The sequence below is a fragment of the Natrix helvetica genome, assembly GCF_964273705.1.
Source record: "Natrix helvetica genome assembly, chromosome: 2".
In the NCBI taxonomy this organism is placed as follows: Eukaryota; Metazoa; Chordata; class Lepidosauria; order Squamata; family Natricidae; genus Natrix; species Natrix helvetica.
In genome coordinates, this window is record NC_138552.1 from 283,866,476 (window position 1) to 283,891,395 (window position 24,920).

The following is a 24,920-nucleotide window of genomic DNA, read 5'->3' on the forward strand; positions in this document are numbered from 1 at the left end:
CAGGTACGGAACATAGGTGGGCGGGAGAGCAAAACGAGCCACTGTACCGGTGCGGTGGCTGCGCCTCCCGACTACTATTGGTATGGCTGTAACGGCCGGAACCTACCACTGGATTGAACGTGTGCAAAAATTTGCAGATTGCTCCAAGTGATGAATGCAGCCGAGAAATAAAATATTGGATTACACTGGATTGTACAGCAATGAGCCAAATATCAAAAATCAAAGACATCATGTTGACAACCAAATGTACTGTAAGTTAATCCGCTCCATTATATTCCCCCTTAGCCCTCTGGCTGTAAAGGTTGAAGCTTAAAATTGAACCTTAGAAAAGCACGACAGGAAGAAAATCGAATCATTTGAGCTGTGGTGCTGGAGAAGGCTCCTGTGTATTCCTTGGACAGCAAAGGTGACTAACGAGCAACTACCAGAGTGCATCACACCAGAAATGTCACCGGAAGGCAAACCCACAAAACTGTATCTTGCTTACTTAGGGCATGTGTGGGAATCCACTGGAGAAAAGCAGCTGTGTTTGGAAGAGTTAGCAGTAAAAGGAAACCAGGCCATCAAAGAACACGGTGGCTGGACACCATCAAAACTGACACCAGTCAGAGCATAGAAAAACTCAAAGAAGTAGTGCAAGATCAGATGATGTGGAGAAATCTGGCCCAGAATCACCAAGAGTTGAACATAACTGAATGGATAACATTATCATCATCATAACCTGGCTTACAAGAGATCTGAAAATAGTCATCAATGCTTTGCAGTCATTCCGTTTGAAATTCTCATCGTGTCAGCAGCATCATGTATAGACAATTGTAGCTCAAAATGTTGTCCTTCAGGGCCCAATTCTGTCTTCATTGGTTTCTAATATTTATGGGAAACATAATGGAGATCACCGGAGACCTGGGATAGGATACTATCAGTGTGCTGAAGGCACCTACTCTATAACGTTATCAGGACAATGCTTATGGAGATTCTCAATCATCCAAGTCATGGTTGTCCTAAAGGTGTTGAAAAAGCTTCTTGGGTGAGAAGCAAAATGTCTTTGAGGAAAAACAAAGAAATATGTAGTTGCCTTTTGAAAAAGCATCTTTGGTTTTCAGGACAATGATATTGCTCCTTTGAATGCCCACCCAGAAATTGATATTAGGCTAATAATAAATGTAAGAATAAATCTAATAATACATTATTTATTATTATAATAAATAATAATAAATAAATAAGAGGCGGTGGCTCAGTGGCTAAGATGCTGAGCTTGTTGATCAGAAAGGTCGGCAGTTTGGCAGTTTGAATCCCTAGTGCCGTGTAATGGAGTGAGCTCCTGTTACTTGTCCCAGCTTCTGTCAACCTAGCAGTTAGAAAGTATGTAAAAATGCAAGTAGAAAAATAGGAACCACCTTTGGTGGGAAGGTAACAGCGTTCCATGCACCTTCGGTATTTAGTCATGCGGACACATGACCATAGAGACATCTTCGGACAGCGCTGGCTCTTTGGCTTTGAAACGGACATGAGCACCGCCCCCTAGAGTCGGGAACGACTAACACATATGTGCGAGCGGAACCTTTACCTTTAATAATAAATTGAAACTAAATCCAGACCAGATGGAGATGCATATTAGGAAGGGTTACAATTTCAGAGAGGAGTTAGATCTTCCTCTTTTCAATGGGATAATATTATCTCAGAAAGAGATCTTGAACTTTTGGGTACTACAAGATCTTCCAGACTGGCAGATTCTTCCTGAACTGAGACAATTCTCTTTGGTTGATATAACAACCCATCCCTTCCTTTAGAACAATGCGGGAGGAGCAATATTCCGGTATGTACATTTGACACATGCGCCTGCTTTTCAGCCTGATACAGAAACAACTGGAGTGGTAATCAGCAGTCAAAATGGTCTTTGTAAGAGCTCAAGAAGACCATGTTCACTGAAGCTAAAAGCATTACATTTGCTGCAATTTTGTTTCCTGGGGAAATATAAAGTGCAAATTATTTATGGGGTTCTTGAGTGAACACCTTTTTTTACCAGATCCTCGTGTCTCTGCTCACTGACCTTAACTGAGGTTTATCCACAGTTGCTGCACCTTCACCCAGGGCAACTTGAAAATATGTCTTCCTTATTGTTGTCCAGTTCTGGAATGCTTGATAAAGTTAAAAGGCCTAAATCCATGACAGCAAACCTATGGCATGCGTGCCCAAAGTGGCATATGAAGCCATGTCACCTGGCACACACAGCATCACCTGTTCCTCTTTCGGGTTTCTGGCCCGCATGAGCACACAACGATCAGCTGGCTTTTGTGTGTGTGACAGTAGTGGAAACTGGAAGAGCTGGTCTACCATTTTCTGGCGTGCGCATGCATGCCGGCCAGCTGATTGGTGCATGTGCATGCATGGCAGTAACCGGAAGAATTGCTGGCCGGGTTGCATACATGCGCCGTAAACTAGAAGTTTATTTTCTGGTCCTTCTGATCCTTTTCCTGGTCGCAGCCCAATTGAGTGCGTGAAGTGCTTCCTTTTCAGCACTCGTTGCCGAAAAGTTTTGCCATCACTGGCCTAAATCATTGCTGGTTTTAAAAAGCAGCCTAAAATCTTACCTTTCCCTTATGAGCCATGGTGGCGCAGTGGTTAGAGTGCAGTACTGCAGGCTACTTCTGCTGACTGTCGGCTGCCTGCAATTTGGCAGTTCAAATCTCACCAGGCTCAAGGTTGACTCAGCCTTGCATCCTTCCAAGGTAGGCAAAATGAGGACCCAGATTGTTCGGGGCAATAGGCTGACTATGTAAACTGCTTACTAAAGCCCTGTGAAGCGATATACTGTATAAGTCTAAATGCTATTGCTATTTCCCCAAAGGTTTTTAATTGTTGGTTTAAGTTATTTGTATCCCTGTTTTCTTAATTTTCTTAGCATCTCTGGGTTTGATTTCACTATTATATTTTCTTCTAAACCTAAGATTTACAAGACAACATCTGCCCTGTTGCACTATATGGCACTGAATGCTGGGCAACAACAACAACAGGGACCAAAAGCTCTCTCCATGCCATGGAAATGTGAATGCTCCATTGGATATCGGGCATCTCCCTTCTTGACCACATCACAAATGACACCATTCAACAACATTTTGGTGTGACATCAATTATAGAGAAGAGGAGAGAAGGCCGGCTCCACTGGTATGGACATGTCCAGAGAGCGGCACCTTCCACCGTGGGCAAGACTATCTATCAACTAGAAGTCAATGGCTAGTGACTTGTGGGTGTCCAAAACACCATCAACAAATATATGCAAGCCATGGCCTGTGCCCTGGAGATGCAGCTGACAGTGCAATGATCCAAAAAGAGGACTCTGCTCCTGCAGGGGGGGGGAGAAGAAGAAGAAAAGAAGAAGAAGAAGAAGAAGAAGAAGAGGAAGAGGAAGAAGAAGAAGAAGAAGAAGAAGAAGAAGAAGAAGAAGAAGAAGAAGAAGAAGAAGAAGAAGAAGAAGAAGAAGAAGAAGAAGAAGAAGAAGAAGAAGAATTTTCTTCTAAACCTACCACAACTTGTGGTAATTTTAAGACACTGTGACTCGTTATCATTATCTAAGTGAGGTCCTAGTTTCATAAAGCAGGTATAATAAAGCTAATAAATAGACAAACAAAGCCAATTGAGTTTACTTAAACACAATTGGAGAGCTCATATAATATGCTATTTTTTGCCTTAACATGATGGTCTGGTTCAGACAGTCAGTTAAGGCAGTGGCTGAATTGACTGCTGCAACATATCCAACTTCAATGTGCCCATTTTAGCCTTACCTATCATGCTACATGAACCTAGATCCATCCATCCAATTTTGAAGTCATCTAATTCCATAAGATTAGGCAGTTTACAGCATTAAAAGCAAGAAAACAGTAAAACACTAAAAACAAAAAACATGTTTGGCCAAAAGAAAACATACTTAATTAAATAAAATTTCAAGGGTTGACACCACGCTTACCCACAGACAGGGGGAACAGCCAGGTATTCAACAACCTTTTGAACATTATCAGGGTGGAAGCCATACATCTCTCTGAGGTGATGCTGTTCCACAGGGCAACCTCCACAACAGTCCCTACCATATTTTTCGGACTAGTATAAGACGCACCAAGATTTTGAAGAGGTAAATTAAAAAGGTTTTGCACTCTGCAAGCCTCCCAAACCCTCTGCACACCTCATCTTTTGCAAAAAACAGGGCATTCAGGGGCTTTGGAAGGCTTGTAGAGTGCTCCTGGGGGCTGGGGGGACAAAAACAAGCAAAAACGGCCCGTTTTTCACTCGCTTTTGCCCTCCCCAGCCCCCAGGAGCACTCCATAAGCCTTCCAAACCCTCTGCACGTCCATTTTTGCTAAGGGGTCGGTGTTTCGGGAGGTCAAAAATGCTGTGTTCAGTGTATAAGATGCATTCAGATTTTCACCCTCTTTTGGGGGGAAAAGGGTGTGTCTTATACTCTGAAAAATATGATACTTCCTAGGTCCTAATAGATCAGGGATGTCAAACTCAATTTCATTGAGGGCCACATCAGGGCTGTGGCTGACCTCGGGGGGCTGAGTGGGTGTGGCCAACTGGGTGGGTGTGGCCCGCTTAATGCCACTCCCCAAACTTCTGCCATGTTTCCTCTTTGCACTAGACCAGGCTGAAGCCACGCTGCCCAATGTTTCCTCTGTGCATTGGGTAAACCGGGCCGAAGTGATGCGGGCTGGCCCCTTACATTTTCCAGGATGGCCCTGCGGGCTCTATCCAACCACATCGTGGGCCATATCTGACTCACCGGTCTTGTGTTAGACACCCCTTCAATAGATGGTGGTGTTTAATTGAAGGGACTTGGAGTATTCCCACTGTGCAAGATCTTTCAGAATGGGCACAAACTACAGAAATAGGCAGGCCTCTACTCAGAAGTCACAAAGATTTTATTCGAAATTCTCTTGCGTCTACTGTCCAAATTCAATTTCTTCATTTGACTGATATACTTTCTTCCATCCAGAAGCTCAAGAGGATTTACACAGGGATCCCATGGGTTTTATCCCCACAACAAAGCTTGTTTTCCAGTAGCATTCTGAATCCCAGATGAATTTTGTTTGCAGTAATCCAATCCTGAGATTAGCAGTGCATGAATCACCCTCCATAGGCAACTATCTATATTCTGATAACAGCGGGGGAGAAAGGATGAATCCGTCCAAGTTGGTATCTTAGGAGTCATATTCAATGAAATTGAACAAAACACCTTCAGAGAAGGGCATCAAGGACAATCAGGAGACACAAATATGAGAACTCGGTATGTTCAGCCTTGAGATGGATGGATGGCATTTCTCAAGTATCTAAAAGGATGTCAGATAGAAGGTCAAGATCTGTTCTCCTTAATCTAAGGGTACAGGAAATAGAGCAATGATGTTAAGTTAGAGGAAGGCCAGTTCCTACTGAACATTTACAAAAGACTTCCTGGTTATGAGAACAACTTGACAATACAATTAATAACCCGGAGAGGCATGATCTCACCTTTGCTTTATATGTTCAAGGACTTGATTGCCTAAATGGCCTCTTTCAACTTTTAAATGAACACATAAAGAATGAAGGGAAGAGTCACACACACCAATATCTGACCTAATTGCAAGTACAGGTAGTCCTTGGCTTACGATCACAACTATGCCCAACTGTTGTGGCCTGCCAGTGGCCAGTGGAGCTGCCAGCAGATTCAGACAGTGAGGTGGTTGGGGAGGAACAGGGGCCAGTCCTGGAGTCTGGGGAAGGCTCTGATGAGGGCTCTGCAACGGAGGTAGAGATGGGGACAGGGCCGTCTGACAGCTATCAGCTGTCTTTGGAGTCGGATATCAATGGGGTAAAAGAACAGCTGGAACTTGTTCCCGATGTGCACATGTACATACTGTCAGGCCTGCAATTATATTCCTTTTTAGGATCTTTGGCCTGCCACACTTTCTATTATTTTCCTATGCTGTTTCATTAGTGTAGTAATTGGGAGAGAGGAATAGAAAGGAGTAGAATTGTGGGATGTGTTGTTGTCATTCCTTTCTAGAAGCCAAGGTCATCTTTTGTCTCCGCACCTTGACACCTGACCGGAACCAGCAGGGTGGAGTTGTTGGGGTCAAAGAAGAAGATTGGACCACGTGATGGATTTATGGAAGTGGGCACAAGATTATGAACTTTCAAATGGGTGGAATTTCAGGAACTAAATCAGAGCTGGAATTTCACAGATGTGCTAACATGTCTGCTTTATTAAATTGGAACTTTAAGGATAACTCTGCCTTGGACTTTGATTTAATTCTGCATGATATTTGGAACGCTGACACATAGGTGCCAGGAGAAGGGAACAGCTAAGGAACAAGGGTCGACTTGGGAGTAAAGGCACAGGTGGACGATGAATGGCCCCTCCCACAGGGAATAAAGAGGAGCGAAAGGGGAGGGAAATTTACAGAAGACAATTCATTAGGGTGAAGATCCGTTCCTGACTTCTTGCCAAGTAATTGCTGCTACAGCGTGGCGTTTGGAAGATATCGGCCTGGCAACTCTCCAAGCCTGATACAGGCCTGTAGTTGTGAAATCTTATGAAAGACTGTTTGCTGGGACTTTGCTGGAGAGGAATTCCCTTTAACCTAAACAAAAGAGGTTTTATCGGGACGAGGAGTCTGCTTCATGATCTTGGGAAGCCTAGGTCAAAACACTAACATTTCTAATGTTGATTAAGACATTTGTTAAGTGAGTTTTGCCCCATTTTGTCAGCTTTCTTGCCACGGTTGTTAAGTGAATCACTGCAGTTGTTAAATCAGTAACATAGTCATTAAGTGAATCAGGCTTCCCTATTGACTGAAGGTTGCAAAAGGTGACCATTGGGATGCTGCAACGGTCTTAAGTGTGAAAAATAGTCATAAATCACTTTTTTCAGTGATGCTGTAACTTTGAACAATCACTAAATGAATTGATGTAAGTTGAAGTCTATCTTTATACGTATCTGTACAAAAGGGAACAAATTACCCATATCTATAAGGAAACTCCAATCCAAGAAGAAAACCCTTTGGCGAAAAAACAAAACTGGCTACGCAGCTAACTTCAAAAACTGATACAAAACCTTATGCCGCCAAATAAAAGCAGAATGTACCAATTGCCACTGCAAACAGGAGGAAGAACTGTTACACACAAAATCCACCCCAGCCTTCTACAATTTCGTAAACACCAAACTTAAAGAATCAAAAACTATCCCACCTCTAAAAGGGCATAACAGGGAAGACTGCAACAATGAAGTCCTTAAAACCAATCTCTTCAACACATTTTTCAGTTCAGACTTTGTCAACAGTAATGGCATCTCCCCCTCATTTCCTAATTGTACTTCAACCAATTGCAACGATCTAATACATGTTGATTTTATTGAAGACACTGTCAAAAGGGCACTACGCAACCTAAAATCATCTCTATCTATTGGTCCTGATGGAATATGTGCCTACTTTCTGAAAAAGCTCTCCACTACCGTAGCTGAACCTCTAAGCACTATCTATGAAGCATTTTTTAGAATCAGCTCCTTGCCTGACCTATGGTCAGTAGCAACAGTCATTCCTCTCTTCAAAAAAGGAGACCCCAGCCTAGTTGAGAATTACTGACCGATCTCCCTTTGCTGCGTCTCCTGTAAAGTCATGGAATCCATCATAAACTAAACCATCACCCTCCACTTAGAGACAAACAATCTACTCTCTAACAAGCCATTTGGTTTCATTAAAAAAATGTCCTGTAATCTGCAGCTCCTACACTGCAAAAACATTTGAACCACACAATTTGACCAGGGTAAAGCAATAGATGCAATCTACATAGACTTCTGCAAAGCCTTTGATTCAGTGGCACATAACAAACTTCTGTTAAAATTAAGCTCCTATGGCATTTCTGGATCTTTGCACAAGTGGATAGCTGCGTTCTTATCAAACAGACAACAAGTAGTCAAAATTAGAAGCACAATATCAAACCTTGCACCAGTTAACAGTGGTGTTCCCCAAGGCAGTGTATTAGGACCCCCATGCCTTTTTCTGCTTTACATAAACAACCTCTGCGATCATGTTATAAGCAGCTGCATCCTATTTGCTGACAATGTAAAACTAAACACCACAGACAATACTACTACCCTACAAAATGACCTTGACTATGTATCTGAATGATCAAACAATTGGCAACTCCAAATCTCTGCTAACAAATGCTCTGTGCTACACATTGGCAACAAAAACCAGAACACCAAATACAAGCTGGGCAGATATGGCCTAATACCCACACTCTGTCAAGGACCTAGGAGTAGTCATCTCAAAAGATCTAAGCTCCAGAGTTCACTGTAACAACATTGCCAACAAGGCATTAAGAGTTGTCAACCTTATTTTATGAAGTTTTTTTCTCTGGTAACACTATACTGCCAACTAGGGCACACAAAACCTTTGCTAGACCAATCCTTGAATACTGCTCACCTGCCTGGGATCCACACTGTATATCGGACAGAGGTATTTCACAAGAAGAATACTCCACTCCTCTGCTCACAATAGAATCCCTTATGCCACCAGGCTCAAAATTGTAGGCTTGGACAACCTGGAACTAGGCTGCCCTACACAAGCATAGTACATGAAATTATCTGCTATAACGTCCTACCTGTAAATGACTACTTCAACTTCAACCACAATAATACATAGGCAAATACAAACTCAAAGTAAACTGCTCCAAACTTGATTGCAGAAAATACGACTTCAGCAATAGAGTGGTCAATGCCTGGAGCACTCTACCTGATTCCATTGTTAGTTCCTCAAACCCCCTTATCTTTAACCTTAAACTGTCCACCATGGACCTCACATGTTTACTAAGAGGCCCATAAAGGGGGCGTGCATAAGTGCACCAATGTGCCTACCATCCCTGTCCTACTGTCCCCATTGATATGTACTCATTTTATGTGCTCATGGCCACGTTATGCTTATTTTATCCATCTCTTTGTACCAATCTCATGTGAAAATGTCCATGTCTGTACTAATACCTGTTACCTTGTACATGTTGACAAATAAATAAATAAAATAAAAATAAATAAATATTGGCACAGATCTAGTGAAAACTGACTCTGCAGATTCCCACAGTTTTCACCTAATTAAAAGTAAAAGGTTTCCCTCAACCACAACCAATCAGTCATGTGGTCCAATCAAGATGCTGTCTGGTTGCCTGGTGACCTCACTTCTCCTTCCTCAGCCAGGTGTGAGAATGTCCCTGGTTCCCAAGAGAAAGTATTTTATTTTGCTACAAAACCCCAGCTATCTCTAATCCCCCCCTCCCTATCCCTCAGCTTCAGTGTGGCAACACTGAAGCTCCAAGATGGCTTCAGTCAGGTCAACTTCAGGGTTGACACCAATCTTGCTTTAAAACCACCCAAGACAATCCACATCAACATCCATGCCATGTACTTGGATATGCAGGAGACATGTTTTGGAGAATTCCTTTACAGTTGCATGCCTTTCTGCTCTTCTGTCAAAATCACAGAGGAACAGAACTCTGTGTCAACTCACAAAGCATTTCTGGTTTGCTCTTGAGTTGCCATGGGCAGAAGGGGGGAGAAGTGACAGAAGAGATCGGCAGCCACATTCTGAAGGACATTCCACGCATACTTTTTTCAAGGTTGCATCTCAGATTACCAGAGTCAGCCTGAGAGGCGTGTTTTTCTACAGCTCGGGAAAAAGCCTCATTGGAGAATGTGATTTATGACACACCTGGGGAGGAGGTGGGAGGTGGAGTCAGAGTTGAGCCATAAATTATGTGGGGCAGAGTTGACTTCACACGGGGAGTTGCCAACATGTTGCTCCTAATAAATAACTAGATTTCTTTTGAAACTTGGCTCGAGGCTCATCCGTCGGAACCTTGACAGCCTGACCGAATGAATGAAAGGGGGAGTATTTTACTTTCTTTCTATCTAGAACACTTTGGCTTCCTGGAAAGCGAAATAACTTCAGGAAACCAACAAAGTGAAAATAAAATGTTAATACTTGCCAGGTGGAGAACTCCATTGACCTGTCCTTCTCCAAAGATTCTTCTGAGCTCTTCTCCTTGACAGTAGGAGACTCTTCCCTTTGATCTCCTTCTGGTTTGGGATGGCCTTCTCCATGTTGGGCAGTCAACCCCATTGGGCAAAAGAGAGAGAAAGAGAGAGATGGCCCTTCCTGGGAGAACCAGAAATCCTTCACCGGAACATCAATAGCAGCAACGTGACTCTGTAAACAATTGGACAGAAAATATAACTGCACAGGTTGTCCTAATCTATCACTTATTGAAAACAACCTAGTTTCTCTTATTCATCATGTCCTTTCTTTCAATCCTCTCTTCTTTTTTTTTAATTCTTCTTCTGTTTTTTTTTTACACCAGATCTTTGGGAATAACAAAATAGCAGTGAATCATTACAACTGTGTAGCAGATGTTTGGAAATTAATAGGAGCACAGTGCTATGAAAAAAAATAACATTGATTGATGAGTAAATGGACCACATTTATGGAGACAGAATCCAATATTTACAAGGAATACTGAAATATTTTTTTTTTGAATGGTGCTTTATATATTTCATATTTGGAGAGACCAAATTGATCTATAATTCATTAGAACGGGAGGGATATACAAATAGACCACCAGCAGGGGTGGGCTGCTACATGTTTTCCTTGGTTTGAGAGAACCCATAGCTAACGTTATGGCCAGTTCAGAGAACCTCAAAATCCCATCCTTGGCTGGCCCTGCCCACCCCACCCCTCCTAGTAATCTCCACACAGTCTGTTTGGGGTGTGAGGTAAGTACAGGGCCTGCACAGAAGCTCAGGGAGGGGGGGAAAATGGGCCTCCTGTTAGTTCCGGAAGGCCGGAGAGCCTTTGGAGTCTGGGGGAGTCAGCTTTTACCCTCCCAGAGGGTCAAGGAAAGCCTGTAAAGCCTGGGAAAGGCAAAAAAATCCACCACCACCACCATGGTGCAGGCCAACTAGGCCATGCCCATCATGCCACACCCTTCCAGCAACTGGGCAGAGAGCCTGTTGCTGAAATTTTGAAGCCTGCCCTGACTACAGGTAGTCCTTGACTTACAACACTTCATTTAATGACTGCTTCATGTTACAACAGCAACTGAGGAAAATGACCTATGGCTGTTTTTCACACTTGTAACCATTGCAGCAGCCCCATGGTCAGATGCTCGGCAACCGACTCATATTTATGACAATGGCAGTGTCCCTGGGACATGTGATCACCTTGTGTGACCTTCTGACAAGCAATGGGGAAGCCAGATTCACTTAACAACTGTAAAACCGATGTGTTCCATTCTGATCTTCTATGTTCTACTGACTTAACAAGTGCAGTGATTCACTTAACAACTGTGGCAAGAAATATTATGAAATGGGGCACCACTCACTTAACAACTGTCTCACCTACAGAACAGAAATGTGGGCCTTAATTGTGGTCATTAGTCAAGGACTTACAACCACAATTAAGAAAAGCAACACAGAAGGAGAAACTTCCTAACAGTGAGAACAAATAACCAGTGGAACGCCTTGACTTCAGAAATTGTGGGTGTTCCATTACTGGATGCTTTTAAGAAGAGACTGGACAGCCACTTGTCTGGAATATCTCTACTCCTACTTGAGTAGGGAGTTGGATTAGAAGACTTCCAAGGTCCCTTCTGTTATTTGGTTGTTCTGACTACCTGTATGGTCATTGAAACTGGGTGTCAGGGTTCCAAATAGCATCCAAAAGTAAATCAGAGCCCAAGGCAAAATATTGCTCAAAGTTCCAATTTATTAAGAGAGCCATGTTGGCACATCTGGGAAAACCCAAATTTGAAAGCTTCTTGTTTTTCCACACCCAGTTGAAAGTTCATGATCTTGCCCCCACACCCACAAGTCCCTCACACAGCCCAATCATCCACTGCCATGCTGGTAGTTCCACCTATCCAGTTCCGGTCAGGTGTAGAGGTGCAAAGACAAAGGGTGACCTTGGCTTTCTAGAATTTTTTTGTTATGGCTACATAGCATCTAATCCCGTACAACCTTCCCCTCCCATTTTCCCACAAAAGAAAATGCATAGTAGAATAATAGAAAGTGTGGCAGGCCAAAGATCCAAAAGAAAAAATGTCGGCAGGCCTGACATTCAAAACTTGGTAATTCCCAGGTTCCTCAGGAGCAAACTAAGCTTTCTCAGGAGAAGATAAAATCTCAAAATCAAAGACAAGGTCTGTTAGTTGCATTTCATGCTACTCATCACTGTTCCCTACTTGTCAAGATATTTTTTTTTTATAAGGAATAGATTGGTAGAAAATACTGAATGAGCTTTTTACCTGGTTTTATCTCTGCATCTAATCAGGGCTCACAGACTGAGCTCTTTCTCCTCTTGTATACAAGGAAGGTATTTCCCCCCCAGTTTCTTTTGTAAACCTTTCATTCTTCTTCTTAGTTATTGATGTTTTGACTGCCAAAAATCCCTTTGACAAGGCTGCTGGGGGTTTGCAGGGGTTCGGGAGAACCTCTAGCTAAGATTCTGTACAGTTCGGAGAACCCCCCCAAATCCCATTCCTGACTGGCCCTGCCCACCCAGCCCCACCCATCCCAGGAGTCTCCACATGGCCCGTTTTGGATGCAGGTAAGTGCAGGATGCATGTGGAGGCTCGGGCAGGGCAATAAATGGGCCTACTGGACATTCAGGAAGGCCAGAAATGCCCATTTCCTACCTCCAGAGGGCCTCCAGAGCCTGGTGAGGCCGTTTTTCCTCTCCGGGAGGCCCACTGTCGTTCAGGAGGCCAACTGGGCTATACCCGCCATGGCCATGCACACCCAGCAAACAGGCAGAGAACCCCTTGCTAAAAATTTTGAGTCCACCCCTGTTCACCCACTTGATTTCCCCACCCCTGGTTTCATGGAATAATTCATTTTGCAAATGTATGGGAACTTTTGCAATCAGACTCCTGGCTATTGCTTTCCATTGACCCAATTTCCCTTCATCCTTTCTGGTTTGGATGGCAAAAAAGCCAAGTGAGAGGAGAATTTTGAGAGTTTGTTCAAGGTAGTTCCTGATGAAGAAGGATTCCCTTACTGTTTCTTTTTTCTTTTTAATAATTTTTATTGTTTTTCTCTTTTCCCCATATATTACAATCGTTACATCAACAGTTTGTACATTGTTACATCGTCTTATCTATACATGTTTTTCTCTCTTTACCATATATTACAGTCGTTATGTCATTTTATCTATACATTTTTATGATATTTTACATATTTACCTACTTTTATATACAGTTCTATGTTTATTTATGTATATTGTTTTCGGCTTAATTATTTTTCTTATTTTCCAACCATTCATACCAATTATTCCAAATTTCATAGTATTCCGATTCTTCTTTGTCCTTTAATTTTAGAGTTAATTTGTCCATCTCTGCACAATCCAAGGGTTTTTTTATCACTAATTCGTCCGGCGGTGTATTATTTTGCTTCCAGCATTGGGCAAAAGCTATTCTAGCTGTGGTTAGTATATGTGTTAGTAGATATTTAATTTTTTTTGTCTAATTCCCTTTGATTATTCCCAGTAAGAAGGTTTCGGGTTTATATTTTATTTGTTCCCCCGTGATTTATTGCGCCCACTTCCAAATTACATTTCCACCAGGTCGGTTTCAGGATTGGATACATTTTTGCCAATCTTGTTGGTGGTAGGTGCCAACGATAAAACATTTTGTATATATTTTCTTTCAATGTTGCTGATCTCGTTAATGTATAATTTATATTCCAAATTCTTTCCCAATCCGCTAGATGCCTTACTGTTTCATTGAAGAAAGCCAAGGCTTGAAAAAGAAGCTTAAAAGGATATCTCAGAGGACTAATTGGATGGCTGGGCAAGTTGAACTGGGTCCATCAACGACTAGCTCCCAGACCATACTTTAAGCCTTTGTCACCTCAAATACATGAGCTAATAGTTTCCAACACTCAAATTTACTTCTGCATTTTTTATGAAGGCCCCCAAGAACCAAGAATGACACGTGGAGTCACTTCTGAGTAGTTTACTTTATTCTTTTTCACCTATAGACACATTCTTGCCAGACTAAAGCAACTATGCTTTAGAAGCACTGATGATGATATCTAGCTTGGGTAATGAAATGATTGCAAGAAAACAACCAAGCTCAAAGAGCACCAAGGACCCCTCATAAAGCCTCATAAAGTCAGAATGGTAGTGTAATTGGCAACTCCAAATCTCAACTAATATTTGCTGTGTCTTACATATTGGCAACAAAAATCAGAACACCAAATACAAGCTGGGTGGATATGACCTCATAGATGACCCTCATTCTGTCAAGGACCTAGGAGTACTCATCTCAAATGATCTAAGCTGACTGTAAGAGCATTGCCAAAAAGGCATTAAGAGTTGTTAACCTAATTTTGCGAAGCTTCTTCTCCAGTAACATTGTACTGCAAACTAGAGCATACAAAACCTTTGCCAGACCAATTCTCAAATACAGCTCGTCTGCCTGGTATCCACACTGTATATCAGACATTTATACAATTGAATAGGTCCAGAGGTATTTCATGAGAAGACTACTTAACTCCTCTGCTAACAGTAGAATTCCTTGTGCCATCAGGCTCGAAACTTTGGGATTGGACAACCTGGAACTATGCTGCGTATGGTCTGACCTAATTATGGTACCCAAAATTGTCTGCTACAACATCCTACCTGTTCAGCTGACTACTTCAGCTTCAACCTCAATAATACTCGGGCAAACAATCGATACAAACTCAAGATAAACTGCTCCAAACTCAATTGCAGAAAATACAACTTCAGCAATAGAGTGGTCAATGCCTGGAATGCTCTACCTGACTCCATTGTTACATCCTCTAACCTTCACAGCTTCAACCTTAAACTGTCTACCGTGGACCTCACTCCATTTCTAAGAGGTCCATAAAGAGGGTGTGCATAAGCGCACCAGCCTGCCTTCCATCCCTGTCCTACTATCCCCATTTATTAGTACTCATTTTCCTTGTTCATGTCCATGTTTATACTTATACCTGTTATCTTTTACATGTTTGACAAACTGAATAAAAATTAAAAAAATGTGGAGTCACTTCTGAGTAGTTTACTTTATTCTTCTTCACCTATAGACAGATTCTTGCCAGACTAAAGCAACTATGCTTTAGAAGCACTGATGAGGTTATCTAACTTGGGTAATGAAATGATTGCAAGAAAATAACCATGCTCAAAGAGCACCAAGGACCCCTCATAAAGCAACTATGTGGATATAGAAATATACTCTGTGAATTGATAGGGAGGAGCCTTTTGAACCTTCTTCCTGCTGATCAAACTGTCCAAACTCTGTTCCTCTCTGCCCTGTAGGAAACAGCCCTTCCCCCCTGGGCATCCAGACTACATTCCATCCCAGGATTGCAGAGATTTCCATATATAATATTGAGAAAGTGAAAGAATGAGAATCAATGTATATTTTTGGATAGGAGGGCGCTGCCTTCACTTTATTTTGGGGGTACGTCCATGCAAGAGTATTGAACCCCCCTTCTGGTTTCTCAGTGACACCAAGAGGATGCTAATCCTGTTGGCACAGGAACATCTGCATTTGCCATTAGAAGAAATGGTTCTTCTCATTTGCTGCCTCACTGAAACTTTCCTTTCTTCTTTTTGGAGGCAGTGGGAAGGACCCTTCAGAGCAGGGGCGGAATCAAGTTACCTTCGCTACTGGTTCACAAATGTGAGCGTACGCGCTACCTCCGGGCATGTGCAGGACCTTCCACACATGCACAGAGCTTCAAAAACGGGACATGATGACATTCAGGCAGGTGGGCGGAGCCTCCCGCCGCCGCCACCGTTACCGGTTCTACCGAACCGGATAGAACCGGCTGAATGCCACCACTGCTTCAGAGGATGGTTAGCAGTGAAGGGCATGATAATTAATGTTGAAACAAGAGCAATGAAAGTGCCTTTCACTGCAGACACTCAAACTTTGCCTTTCCTGAATTCATAGCAAACAGCTGGAGTGAATAGGAAGAGAGCAAACATTTGGATAGCATTATATAAGAGGCTTGAGCAGCTATTAAAAAGGTGAAGAATGCATCCATGTATTTTCCCCAAATTAATACCAACAATCCCTTACTGTCAAGACAGCACCACAATACAGTATTTTTATATTACGGAGCAATCCCCCACCTCCACACATCCCCCCCCAAAGCATTTCTTATGGTTTTCACCCCACTCCACCCCCAAAAAGGAAACTTACATATTCTTGTCTCACCTAAAAGAAAGACTATATTACACATGTATAGATATATACCTTTTAAATCCTGTAATCGCAAGAAGAGGTTAGATCTCTTTACTCTCCCACTAATCCCCTTCCTGGAAAAAAACCATTTAGTCTGCATCCAGGAGGACTCATTCACGGGGCCAAATCATGGAGACCTTAACTAGAAGCTCGCGAGCTCCTGGGAAAGTGACGCAGCGAGCCCAGAGATCTGGAATTGGGGCATGTGTCTATCATCGTTTGGCGTTTTTGAGGAACGAGCTGCAATCTCAATAAAGATGTGTTTGTTTCAGGAGGGACTCTGTCCCCCCCCCTCCCCCCATCCCCAAGCTTGTCGCATGGAGCTGTTGGAAAGCTGGACTGGTTACCCAGCGAAACAAGCCAAAAGCTCGTTCAGCATTTCTTCAGTATTGCATTCTTTCGACAGCAATTCATTAGGGCTGTGTCTACTATTTCCAGGACCCCAGGGAAACGGTGAGAACTTGTCAAGACTGAGCTAACTAGGTGGGAATGTCACCTAGGACTTCTCTTCCACTCTCCCATTTTGCTCATTCGTATCCCAGGAAACTTTATTAAGTTAATATAAAGGTAAAGGTTTCCCTCGCACATATGTGTTAACCGTTCCCATCTCTAGGGGGCGGTGCTCATCTCCGTTTCAAAGCTGAAGAGCCAGCGCTGTCCAAAGACGTCTCCATGGTCATGTGGCTGGCATGACTCAATGCCGAAGGCGCACGGAACGCGGTTACCTTCCCACCAAAAGTGGTTCTTATTTTTCTACTTGCATTTTTACATGCTTTCGAACTGCCAGGTTGGCAGAAGCTGGGGGAAGTAACGGGAGCTCACTCCGTTATGCAGTGCTAGGGATTCAAACTGCCAAACTGCCAATCTTTCTGATCAACCAACTCAGCGTCTTAGCCACTGAGCCACCACGTCCCTTTTTAAAAACCACTGTACAAAGACATAAAACTCACCCACAATCAATTTGAAATGAAGACACCAAACCCTTTTCTTCGACAGGCTAGACATACCTACTTCCCACAACCATTCATCATCAATTTAGCCTCCAGACCCTTTACTGTCTTTGCTGCTCTTCTCTGCATACTTTCTAGACTCGCAGGCCTGTCAAACTGGCAGCGGACGGGCCGGATGTGTCACACATAGGCCACGCCTACCAGAGGTGGTATTCAGCTGTTTTGGACCAGTTCACCTGAACCGGTAGTGGAAATCGCGGGTGGGGCCTTGCCCACCCGCTCCGGCTCTATGCCATCCTATTTAGGCACATTTTTTAGGCTGGGTGCATGTGTAGAAGGCATGCATGAGAGCAAAGTGCATGCCCATAAGGACGGGTGCATGCGTGGAAGTGGTGTGCGCAAGGTGAACCAGTGATAACAAAATGTGAAACCCACCACTGACACCCACCTTGGCTCTGCAAAGGCAAAAAAGCCCCTCACAATATGTCACATCATGTCACATACATCATGTGACATGATCGAGTTTGACACCCGTGTTCTAGAGTCTTGGTCCCAATACTTAGTCTAGCACCTGCAAAGCAATGATGGTAGATGCCCCCAATTGTTATTAGAATATTTTAATACTTCATGGTTGATTCAGTATTTTATAGCTTTGTATTTGCAATTTAGATGCATGCACCCACCAGCAATGGTAACCTATAAATACATATAACACAGCTTATTTGATTTTGCCTTAGTGCACTGTGCAGTTGCAAGCTTGGGGCAGGGGTGGGTTCCTGCCAGTTCTAACCTCTTCTATAGAAGAGGTTCCACAAATCTACAGTGCCGTTTAGAACCGGTTCCAGCTCCCTCCCCCGTCCGTCCGCACATCATCTAGATGAAGAGCGAGAGGAGGAATTCTGGGAGTTGAAGTCCACAAGTCTTAAAGCTGTCAAGTTTGAACACCCCTGGGGTTTTTTTTCTAAAGGGTTAGGGGTGCAAGGGTCTTTTAACTTGACAGCTTTAAGACTTGCACACTTCAATGCCAAAGTTCCTGAGCCAACATGACTAGAGAAGGAATTCTGGGAGTTGAAGTCCACAAGTCTTAATGCTGTCAAGTTTGAACACCCCTGGGGTCTTTTTCTAAAGGGTTAGGGGTGCAAGGGTCTTGTAACTTGATAGCTTTAAGACTTGCGTGCTTCAAATGCCAGAGTTTCTGAGCCAACATTTTGGTTGCTAAGCAAGAGTGTTGTGAGTTTCACCACATTTTACAAGTTGGCCATGCCCACCCAGTCACATGGCCAGTAAGCCATTCCCACAAAGCAGGCCACACCTACAGAAGAGGTTCCAAACATTTTTGAAACCCACCACTGGCCTATTGTGTTTGTTTACTATGATCTATGGGTTTAGGAATATTATCAGGGTTCCAAATAGCATCCAAAAGTAGATCAGAGTCTGAGGCAAAGGATTCCTCAAAGTTCCAATGTGTTAAGAAAACCATGTTGGCACATCTGGGAAAACCTGAATCTGAAAGCTTCCAGGTTTCCCCACCCAGTTGAAAGTTCAAGATATTGCCCCTCACACCCACAAGTCCATCACATGGTACAATTTTCCACTGCCATGCTGGCAGCTCCCACCCATCCAGTTCCGGCCAGGTGCAGGGACAAAAGATGACCTTGGCTTTCTAGAAAGAATTTTGTTATGGCTACATATCACACAACTCCATATAATCCCCCGTCTCATTTCCTCACAATAGAAAATGCATAGTAGGATAATAGAAAGTGTGGCAGGCCTGAAGTCTAAAAATGAAAAGATGGCTTGGAGGCCTGACAAATATAACATTATGGCTTTTTAAATAACCATCGGTCGGAATGTCACCTGGCATTCACAAGACTGAAAGCTGTTTCCTAGATATCAAAACACTGTCTCTGTTCCAAGTAGGACCTTCCAGCCGGAAACAAAAATCAAATTTGCAGATACACAAACACACACACAAACACACACACACACACACACACACACACACCTCTCCCAACCTTCCCTTTTAAGGATAACAAAGGTTTTGTCATTTAATATCCAAACTAGAATCTGGATACTGGGGCAAGAAGAAGAATTAATGTCATATTGGTTCTAAACCTCTGATCAGGTCAGAGAACTACGAGAATTGGTGAACATCACAGGAAAATCTATTGGTCCCCAATGAACAGCAAAATAAATTAAGCTAGAAATATGCTTCAGAATCTTATGCTTTATTTGACTGGGGGTGTATTTGTTTGATGTACAGTCTTTACTGGTTTTCTTTATCTCTGCCATCTCAGTATTTTATTTATTTATATTGTTCCCCTGTTTTCTACAACTCAAAATAGTTATTGTACATTTTATACCCGAGGAAAGGGGGCGGTTTCTGCAAATCAAGGTTTGTTCTATTGTTAGCAAACTATACTATCTTGCAATCGCAGCTTAAATTCTCCCCTTTCCCCCCTTCTCTTTTCGACTGTATCCAATTCTCAGAGACTGCCTGGTCAAATCCCTGCAGTTTTCTCATGAAGATTTTCAGAAGTGGTTTGCCATTGCCTCCTTCCTAGGTCACAGAAAGTATGACTGGCCCAAGGGCATCCAGCCAGTTAACAATAGGAGTCAGTTCATTATTAATCTCTCTCTATAAAAACAGCTGTGTGTGTCTATGTTCCAGCATAACTCTGGAATGCCTCAAGCAATTTCAACCAGATTTGGTACATAGATGACTTACTCTCTGGAGACAAATACTGTGGGGGGTTAGACACCTCTAACACCCCTTGAGGGGGGGCGTGTTATGTTAAGATGCAGCCTGTTGTGCCTTTAAATGACTTCTACTGTACTGCTGTAAAATGGCTTCTACTGTACAGCACAATGGAATTGCCATGGTAATGGCTTCACAGTACTCCACAAGGGGACTCCCTCTTGTAAGGGGAAAAAACCAATATTAGAAATTACATTTGGTCCGGACATTTTCCCCCTATAAATACCCGGGCAGCGCTGGGTTATCGGTTAGTTCTTAATAAATTACAATTTATAGGAATAATTTAAATTAAGAGACAGTTTGGTCTAGTGGATAAAGCATCAGGCTAGAAAGCAGGAGACTGTGAGTTCAAGTGCCACCTTAGTCATGAAATTCATCTAGATGATTTTTGGTCACTCACTAGGAGACTGTGAATTCTAGTCCTGGTGGTTAACTTTGTGTCAGTCACTCTCTCTCAGCCCAACCCACCTCACAGGGTTGTTGTTGTGAGGAAAATACGAGGAGGATGGAGTATTAGTTATGTTCACCACTTTAAGCTATTTATAAAAATAGTAAACCTAAATAAATAATAACCTAAATAAATAAGTAAGAAATGAATAAATCAGCACTTTTGCCTATTTGCCATTCAAGTGGTCTTTGGCTAACAAACGTTCAGGCGGGGAAATGTCAGAAACATTACTTTCTTGACCAAAAAAGAAATGTGTTACTGCCACAGGCTTTCTAAATGTTATCCTAGTTTAAATATTTTCTGGACAGCTTCAGAAAACTCCAACTCGGTGCGGAACATGCTTCAATGATGCCAATAGAATTTTTTTTCTATTGACCTGGACAAATGGAGACATCATCCATGGATCCATAACATGCAGGAACTAGGTATGTTTAGCTTAAGAGAAAGAAGGACCAGGGGAGACAAGATAGCAGTCTTCCAATATCTCAGGGGTTGCCACAAAGAAGAGGGAGTCAAACTATTCTCCAAGGCACCTGAGGGTAGAACAGGAAGCAATGGGTGGAAACTAATCAAGAAGAGAAGCAACTTAGAACTGAGGAGAAATTTCCTGACAGTTAGAACAATTAATCAGTGGAACAGCTTGCCTCCAGAAGTTGTGAATGCCCCAACACTGGAAGTCTTTAAGAAGATGTTGGATAGCCATCTGTCTGAAACGGTATAGGGTTTCCTGCCTAGGCAGGGGGTTGGACTAGAAGACCTCCAAGGTCCCTTCCAACTCTACTATTGTATTGTATTGTATCCACCACTATATAGGTATTTCTTGATTTATGACAACATTTGGGACCAGAATTTCTATCGATAAAGAAAGCAGTTGTTAAGTAGATCGTGCCCAATGTTACGACCTTTTTTTTTTGCCATGGTTATTAAATGAATAACTGAATCAGTCACATAGTTGGGTTTCCACCATTGACTTTGCTTATCAGAAGCTGGCTGGGATGGTCAGAAATGGTGATCGCATGACCTCAGGACCCTACAACCTTCATGAATAGATGCTGATTCATAAATAGATGCCAATCAAGATCACATGAGGTACTAATACCAGTCTTAGTAAGCCTTAGTAAGACCACACCTGCATTCAGTTTTGGTTGCCATGATGTAAAAAAGATGTGGAGACTCTACGAAGAGTGCAGAGAAGAGCAACCAAGATGATTAGGGGACTGGAGGCTGAAACATATGAAGATCAGCTACAGGAACTGGGCATGGCTAGTCTAGTGAAGGGAAGGACCAGGGGAAACATAGCAGTGTTCCAATATTTGAGGGGCTGCCACAGAGAGGAGAGGATCAAGCTATTTTCCAAAGCACCTGAAGGCCAGACAAGGAATAATGGATGGAAACTGAACAAGGAGAGATTCAACCTGGAAATAAGGAGAAATTTTGACAGTGAGAACAATCAACCAAGGGAACAGAAGTTGCCTTCAGAAGTTGTGGAGGCTTCATCACTGGAGATTTTCAAGAAGAGATTGGACTGCCATTTGTCAGAAATGGTGTAGGGTCTCCTGCTTGGATGGGGGTTGGACTAGATGACCTCCAAGGTCCCTTCCAACTCTTCTGTTATTCTGTTACTCAATTGCTAAGCACCTGAAATCTGCTCACATGACCATGGGGATGCTTGTGATGGTTTTCAGTGAGAGTACCTGTTGTAAATCACTCTTCTCGGTACTGTTGTAATTGCAAACGGTCACTGAACAAATGGTTTTAAGTCAAGGACTACCTGTGTTGAACCTTCCTGCTCCTTAAAGAAAAGTCCTTAAGTCCTTGACCAATGGATTATTTTTTCAGGATCCAAGGAGGTGAACTTAATGCCTGGAATCCTCTAAGGAAATGGTGCTTAGAACAGCTGTTGCTTTCTGCTCCACAGTATTAGGAGTCTGATGCTGCTAATAAAGCTCAAAATTGCCCTAGTTTAGCCACATCATTGAACAGAGGTGAAATTGCCTGAGTGCGAAGTTGTTTCAGGGAGACAGAGAAGGAGGCCAGCTAGGAAAGAAAAAGAAACCTAGCTCATTAGTACACACTAAATCAATCCCCACCCAGTAATTTCAAACACAAAGAAAGATCCTTGCTCCAAAAGGCTGACAAGCAGGGCTTTCAGGACATTTAACAGAATAAGAGAATAATAGAATTGGAAGAGACCTTGGAGGTCTACTAGTGCAACCCCCTGCTCAAGCAGGAACCCCTATACCATTTCAGACAAATGGCTGTCCAATTTCTTCTTAAAAACTTCTAGTGTTGGAGCATTCAGAACTTCTGGAGGCAAGTTGTTCCACTGGTTAGTTGTTCTAACCGTCAGGAAATTTCTCCTTAGTTCTAGGTTGGTTCTCTCCTTGATTAGTTTCCATCCATTGCTTCTTGTCCTATGGTAGGATAGGATAGGATAAGGTAGGGTAGGGTTATGCTTGTGCTTATGCTTATTCTTATGCTTATGATTAGGGTTGGGGTTAGGGTTAGGGTTAGGGTTAAGAATAGAATAGAAACGAAACAAAACGAAACTGGAAAAGACCTTGTAGTTCTTCTAATCCAACCCCCTAATGCTAATCCTATTCGATTTCAGAATGGTTATCCAATCTCTTTTTTAAAATATCTAGAGTTGGCACACTCGCAGCTTCTGGAGATTTTCATCATTGTATTTGTTTATTTTATTTATCAACATCTATTTATTAACATTTATTTTTGGTGCGTTCCTATTTGGGAGTACAACTTATCTGGATTTCTCTCTCTCTCTCTCTCTCTCTCTCTCTCTCTCTCTCTCTCTGTGTGTGTGTGTGTGTGTGTCTTTGTCTGAAAGAGAGAGAGAGAAGGGGAAGTTTTTCACAAATATTCCTCCCATTTTTATCAGTGTTGATGCTGATAGAATTGTACAACTGGGAAAGGATATTTAAGTTCTGGACTCCATCCCGGGCATAAATCCAAATTAATAATAATTTATTAATATTGTATGTTAAAATCTCCCCGTTAGACATCTGTCTAGGCTCTACTTGAACACAGAGGTAAGTACAATCCATCACTTCTCTGGATAATCATTTTACTGCCTAACTACTTTTCCCATTAGGAAAGTTTCATAAGCTTCACCAAACAGCTGTTTCCCTGTCATTTAAGTCCTTTTTTGTCCATATCCTGCTTCCTGGGATGATCCGGAACAAATCTCAGCTTTATAGTTGAAATCAGATTTTCTCTAGGCTAAACATATTGGTTCTATTGTCATTTCTAAGGCTTATTAGTTTCAAATCCCCTGAACATTTTTCCACCTTTTCCAATTTGTCAAATCCCTCTGAAAGTTCTTAAAGTCAGCTGGTTGCTCTCTTTTATGAATGGGCAATGCTATTTGCACTGCAGAAAGACTACATGGAGATAATGAATCAACTGTTAGCATTGAACAGATGTGCACTATCTAAAACCCTCAAGTTCATTTACAGTCATAAGAATCCAAGAAGTCCGACTGGATCAGATTTAGACTGCTAGGTCAAAATGCTCTTTCCCAAAATAGATGCTGAATTTTAATTTTGAATGTAATAAAAAAAAGTTAAATATGTAGGGAGTAGCATGAACGACATGATAGTTAATTAATTTAATTACATTTAATTCCTACTATAACTGTACCTGGTCAATACTAGAGTTCCTTTTGGTAGGTGGGTAGTCGTATAAATTGGGTGGGTAGGTAGGTACGATAGCTAATAGCTAGCTAGCTTGATAGCTAGCTTGATAGATTAGATAGATAGATGATAGATAGATAGATAGATAGATAGATAGATAGATAGATAGATAGATAGATAGATGGTAGATAGATAGATAGATAGATAGATAGATAGATAGATAGATAGATAGATAGGTAGGTAGATAGGTAGGTAGGTAGATAGGTAGATAGGCAAACAGGCAGGCAGGCAGGCAGACTGACTGACTGACTGACTGACAGAGATAGTAGATGATAGGTAAATGATGGACATAGATAGATAGATAGATAGATAGATAGATAGATAGATAGATAGATAGATAGATAGATGATAGATAGATAGATAGATAGATAGATAGATGATAGATAGATAGATAGATAGATAGATAGATAGATAGATAGATAGATGAAATGCTATTTACAATGGTACCTCAGTACTCATCATTCATTGGTTCCAGGAGGTACGACAAGTACTAAAAACAATAAGTACCAAAAATCCTGACATGATTTAAGATGTGTCCCTTTGTTTTGGCTGAGTCACAAGGTAGCTGACATTAACAAGTTCTACCTTGCATGCAGAGTGCCAACAATGAGTATTGGGACAAAATGGCCATGTCAAAACGAGTTCCAAAATCAATGAAGTTTGAAGCAGTTGAGTACTGAGATATGACAGTAGATAGATAGATAGATGGATGGATTGATGGGTGGGTGGGTGGGTGGGTGGGCGGATGGATGGATGGACGGACGGACGGA

General features: G+C 42.2%; 1 protein-coding gene across 4 annotated transcripts in view; it reads right to left on the minus strand.

Annotated features, from left to right (window-relative positions):
• CALN1 (calneuron 1) overlaps nt 1-24,920 on the minus strand; it is a 402,285-nt gene that overhangs the window by 301,210 nt on the left and 76,155 nt on the right. For 3 of the 4 annotated variants that reach the window (XM_081941437.1, XM_081941440.1, XM_081941439.1), the window contains exon 2: nt 10,006-10,226. In XM_081941437.1, the coding sequence (XP_081797563.1) occupies nt 10,006-10,226 (221 nt within the window). Of the gene's footprint in view, nt 1-10,001; nt 10,227-24,920 lie in introns of all 4 variants that reach the window. The other variant, XM_081941438.1, reaches the window with a different exon arrangement.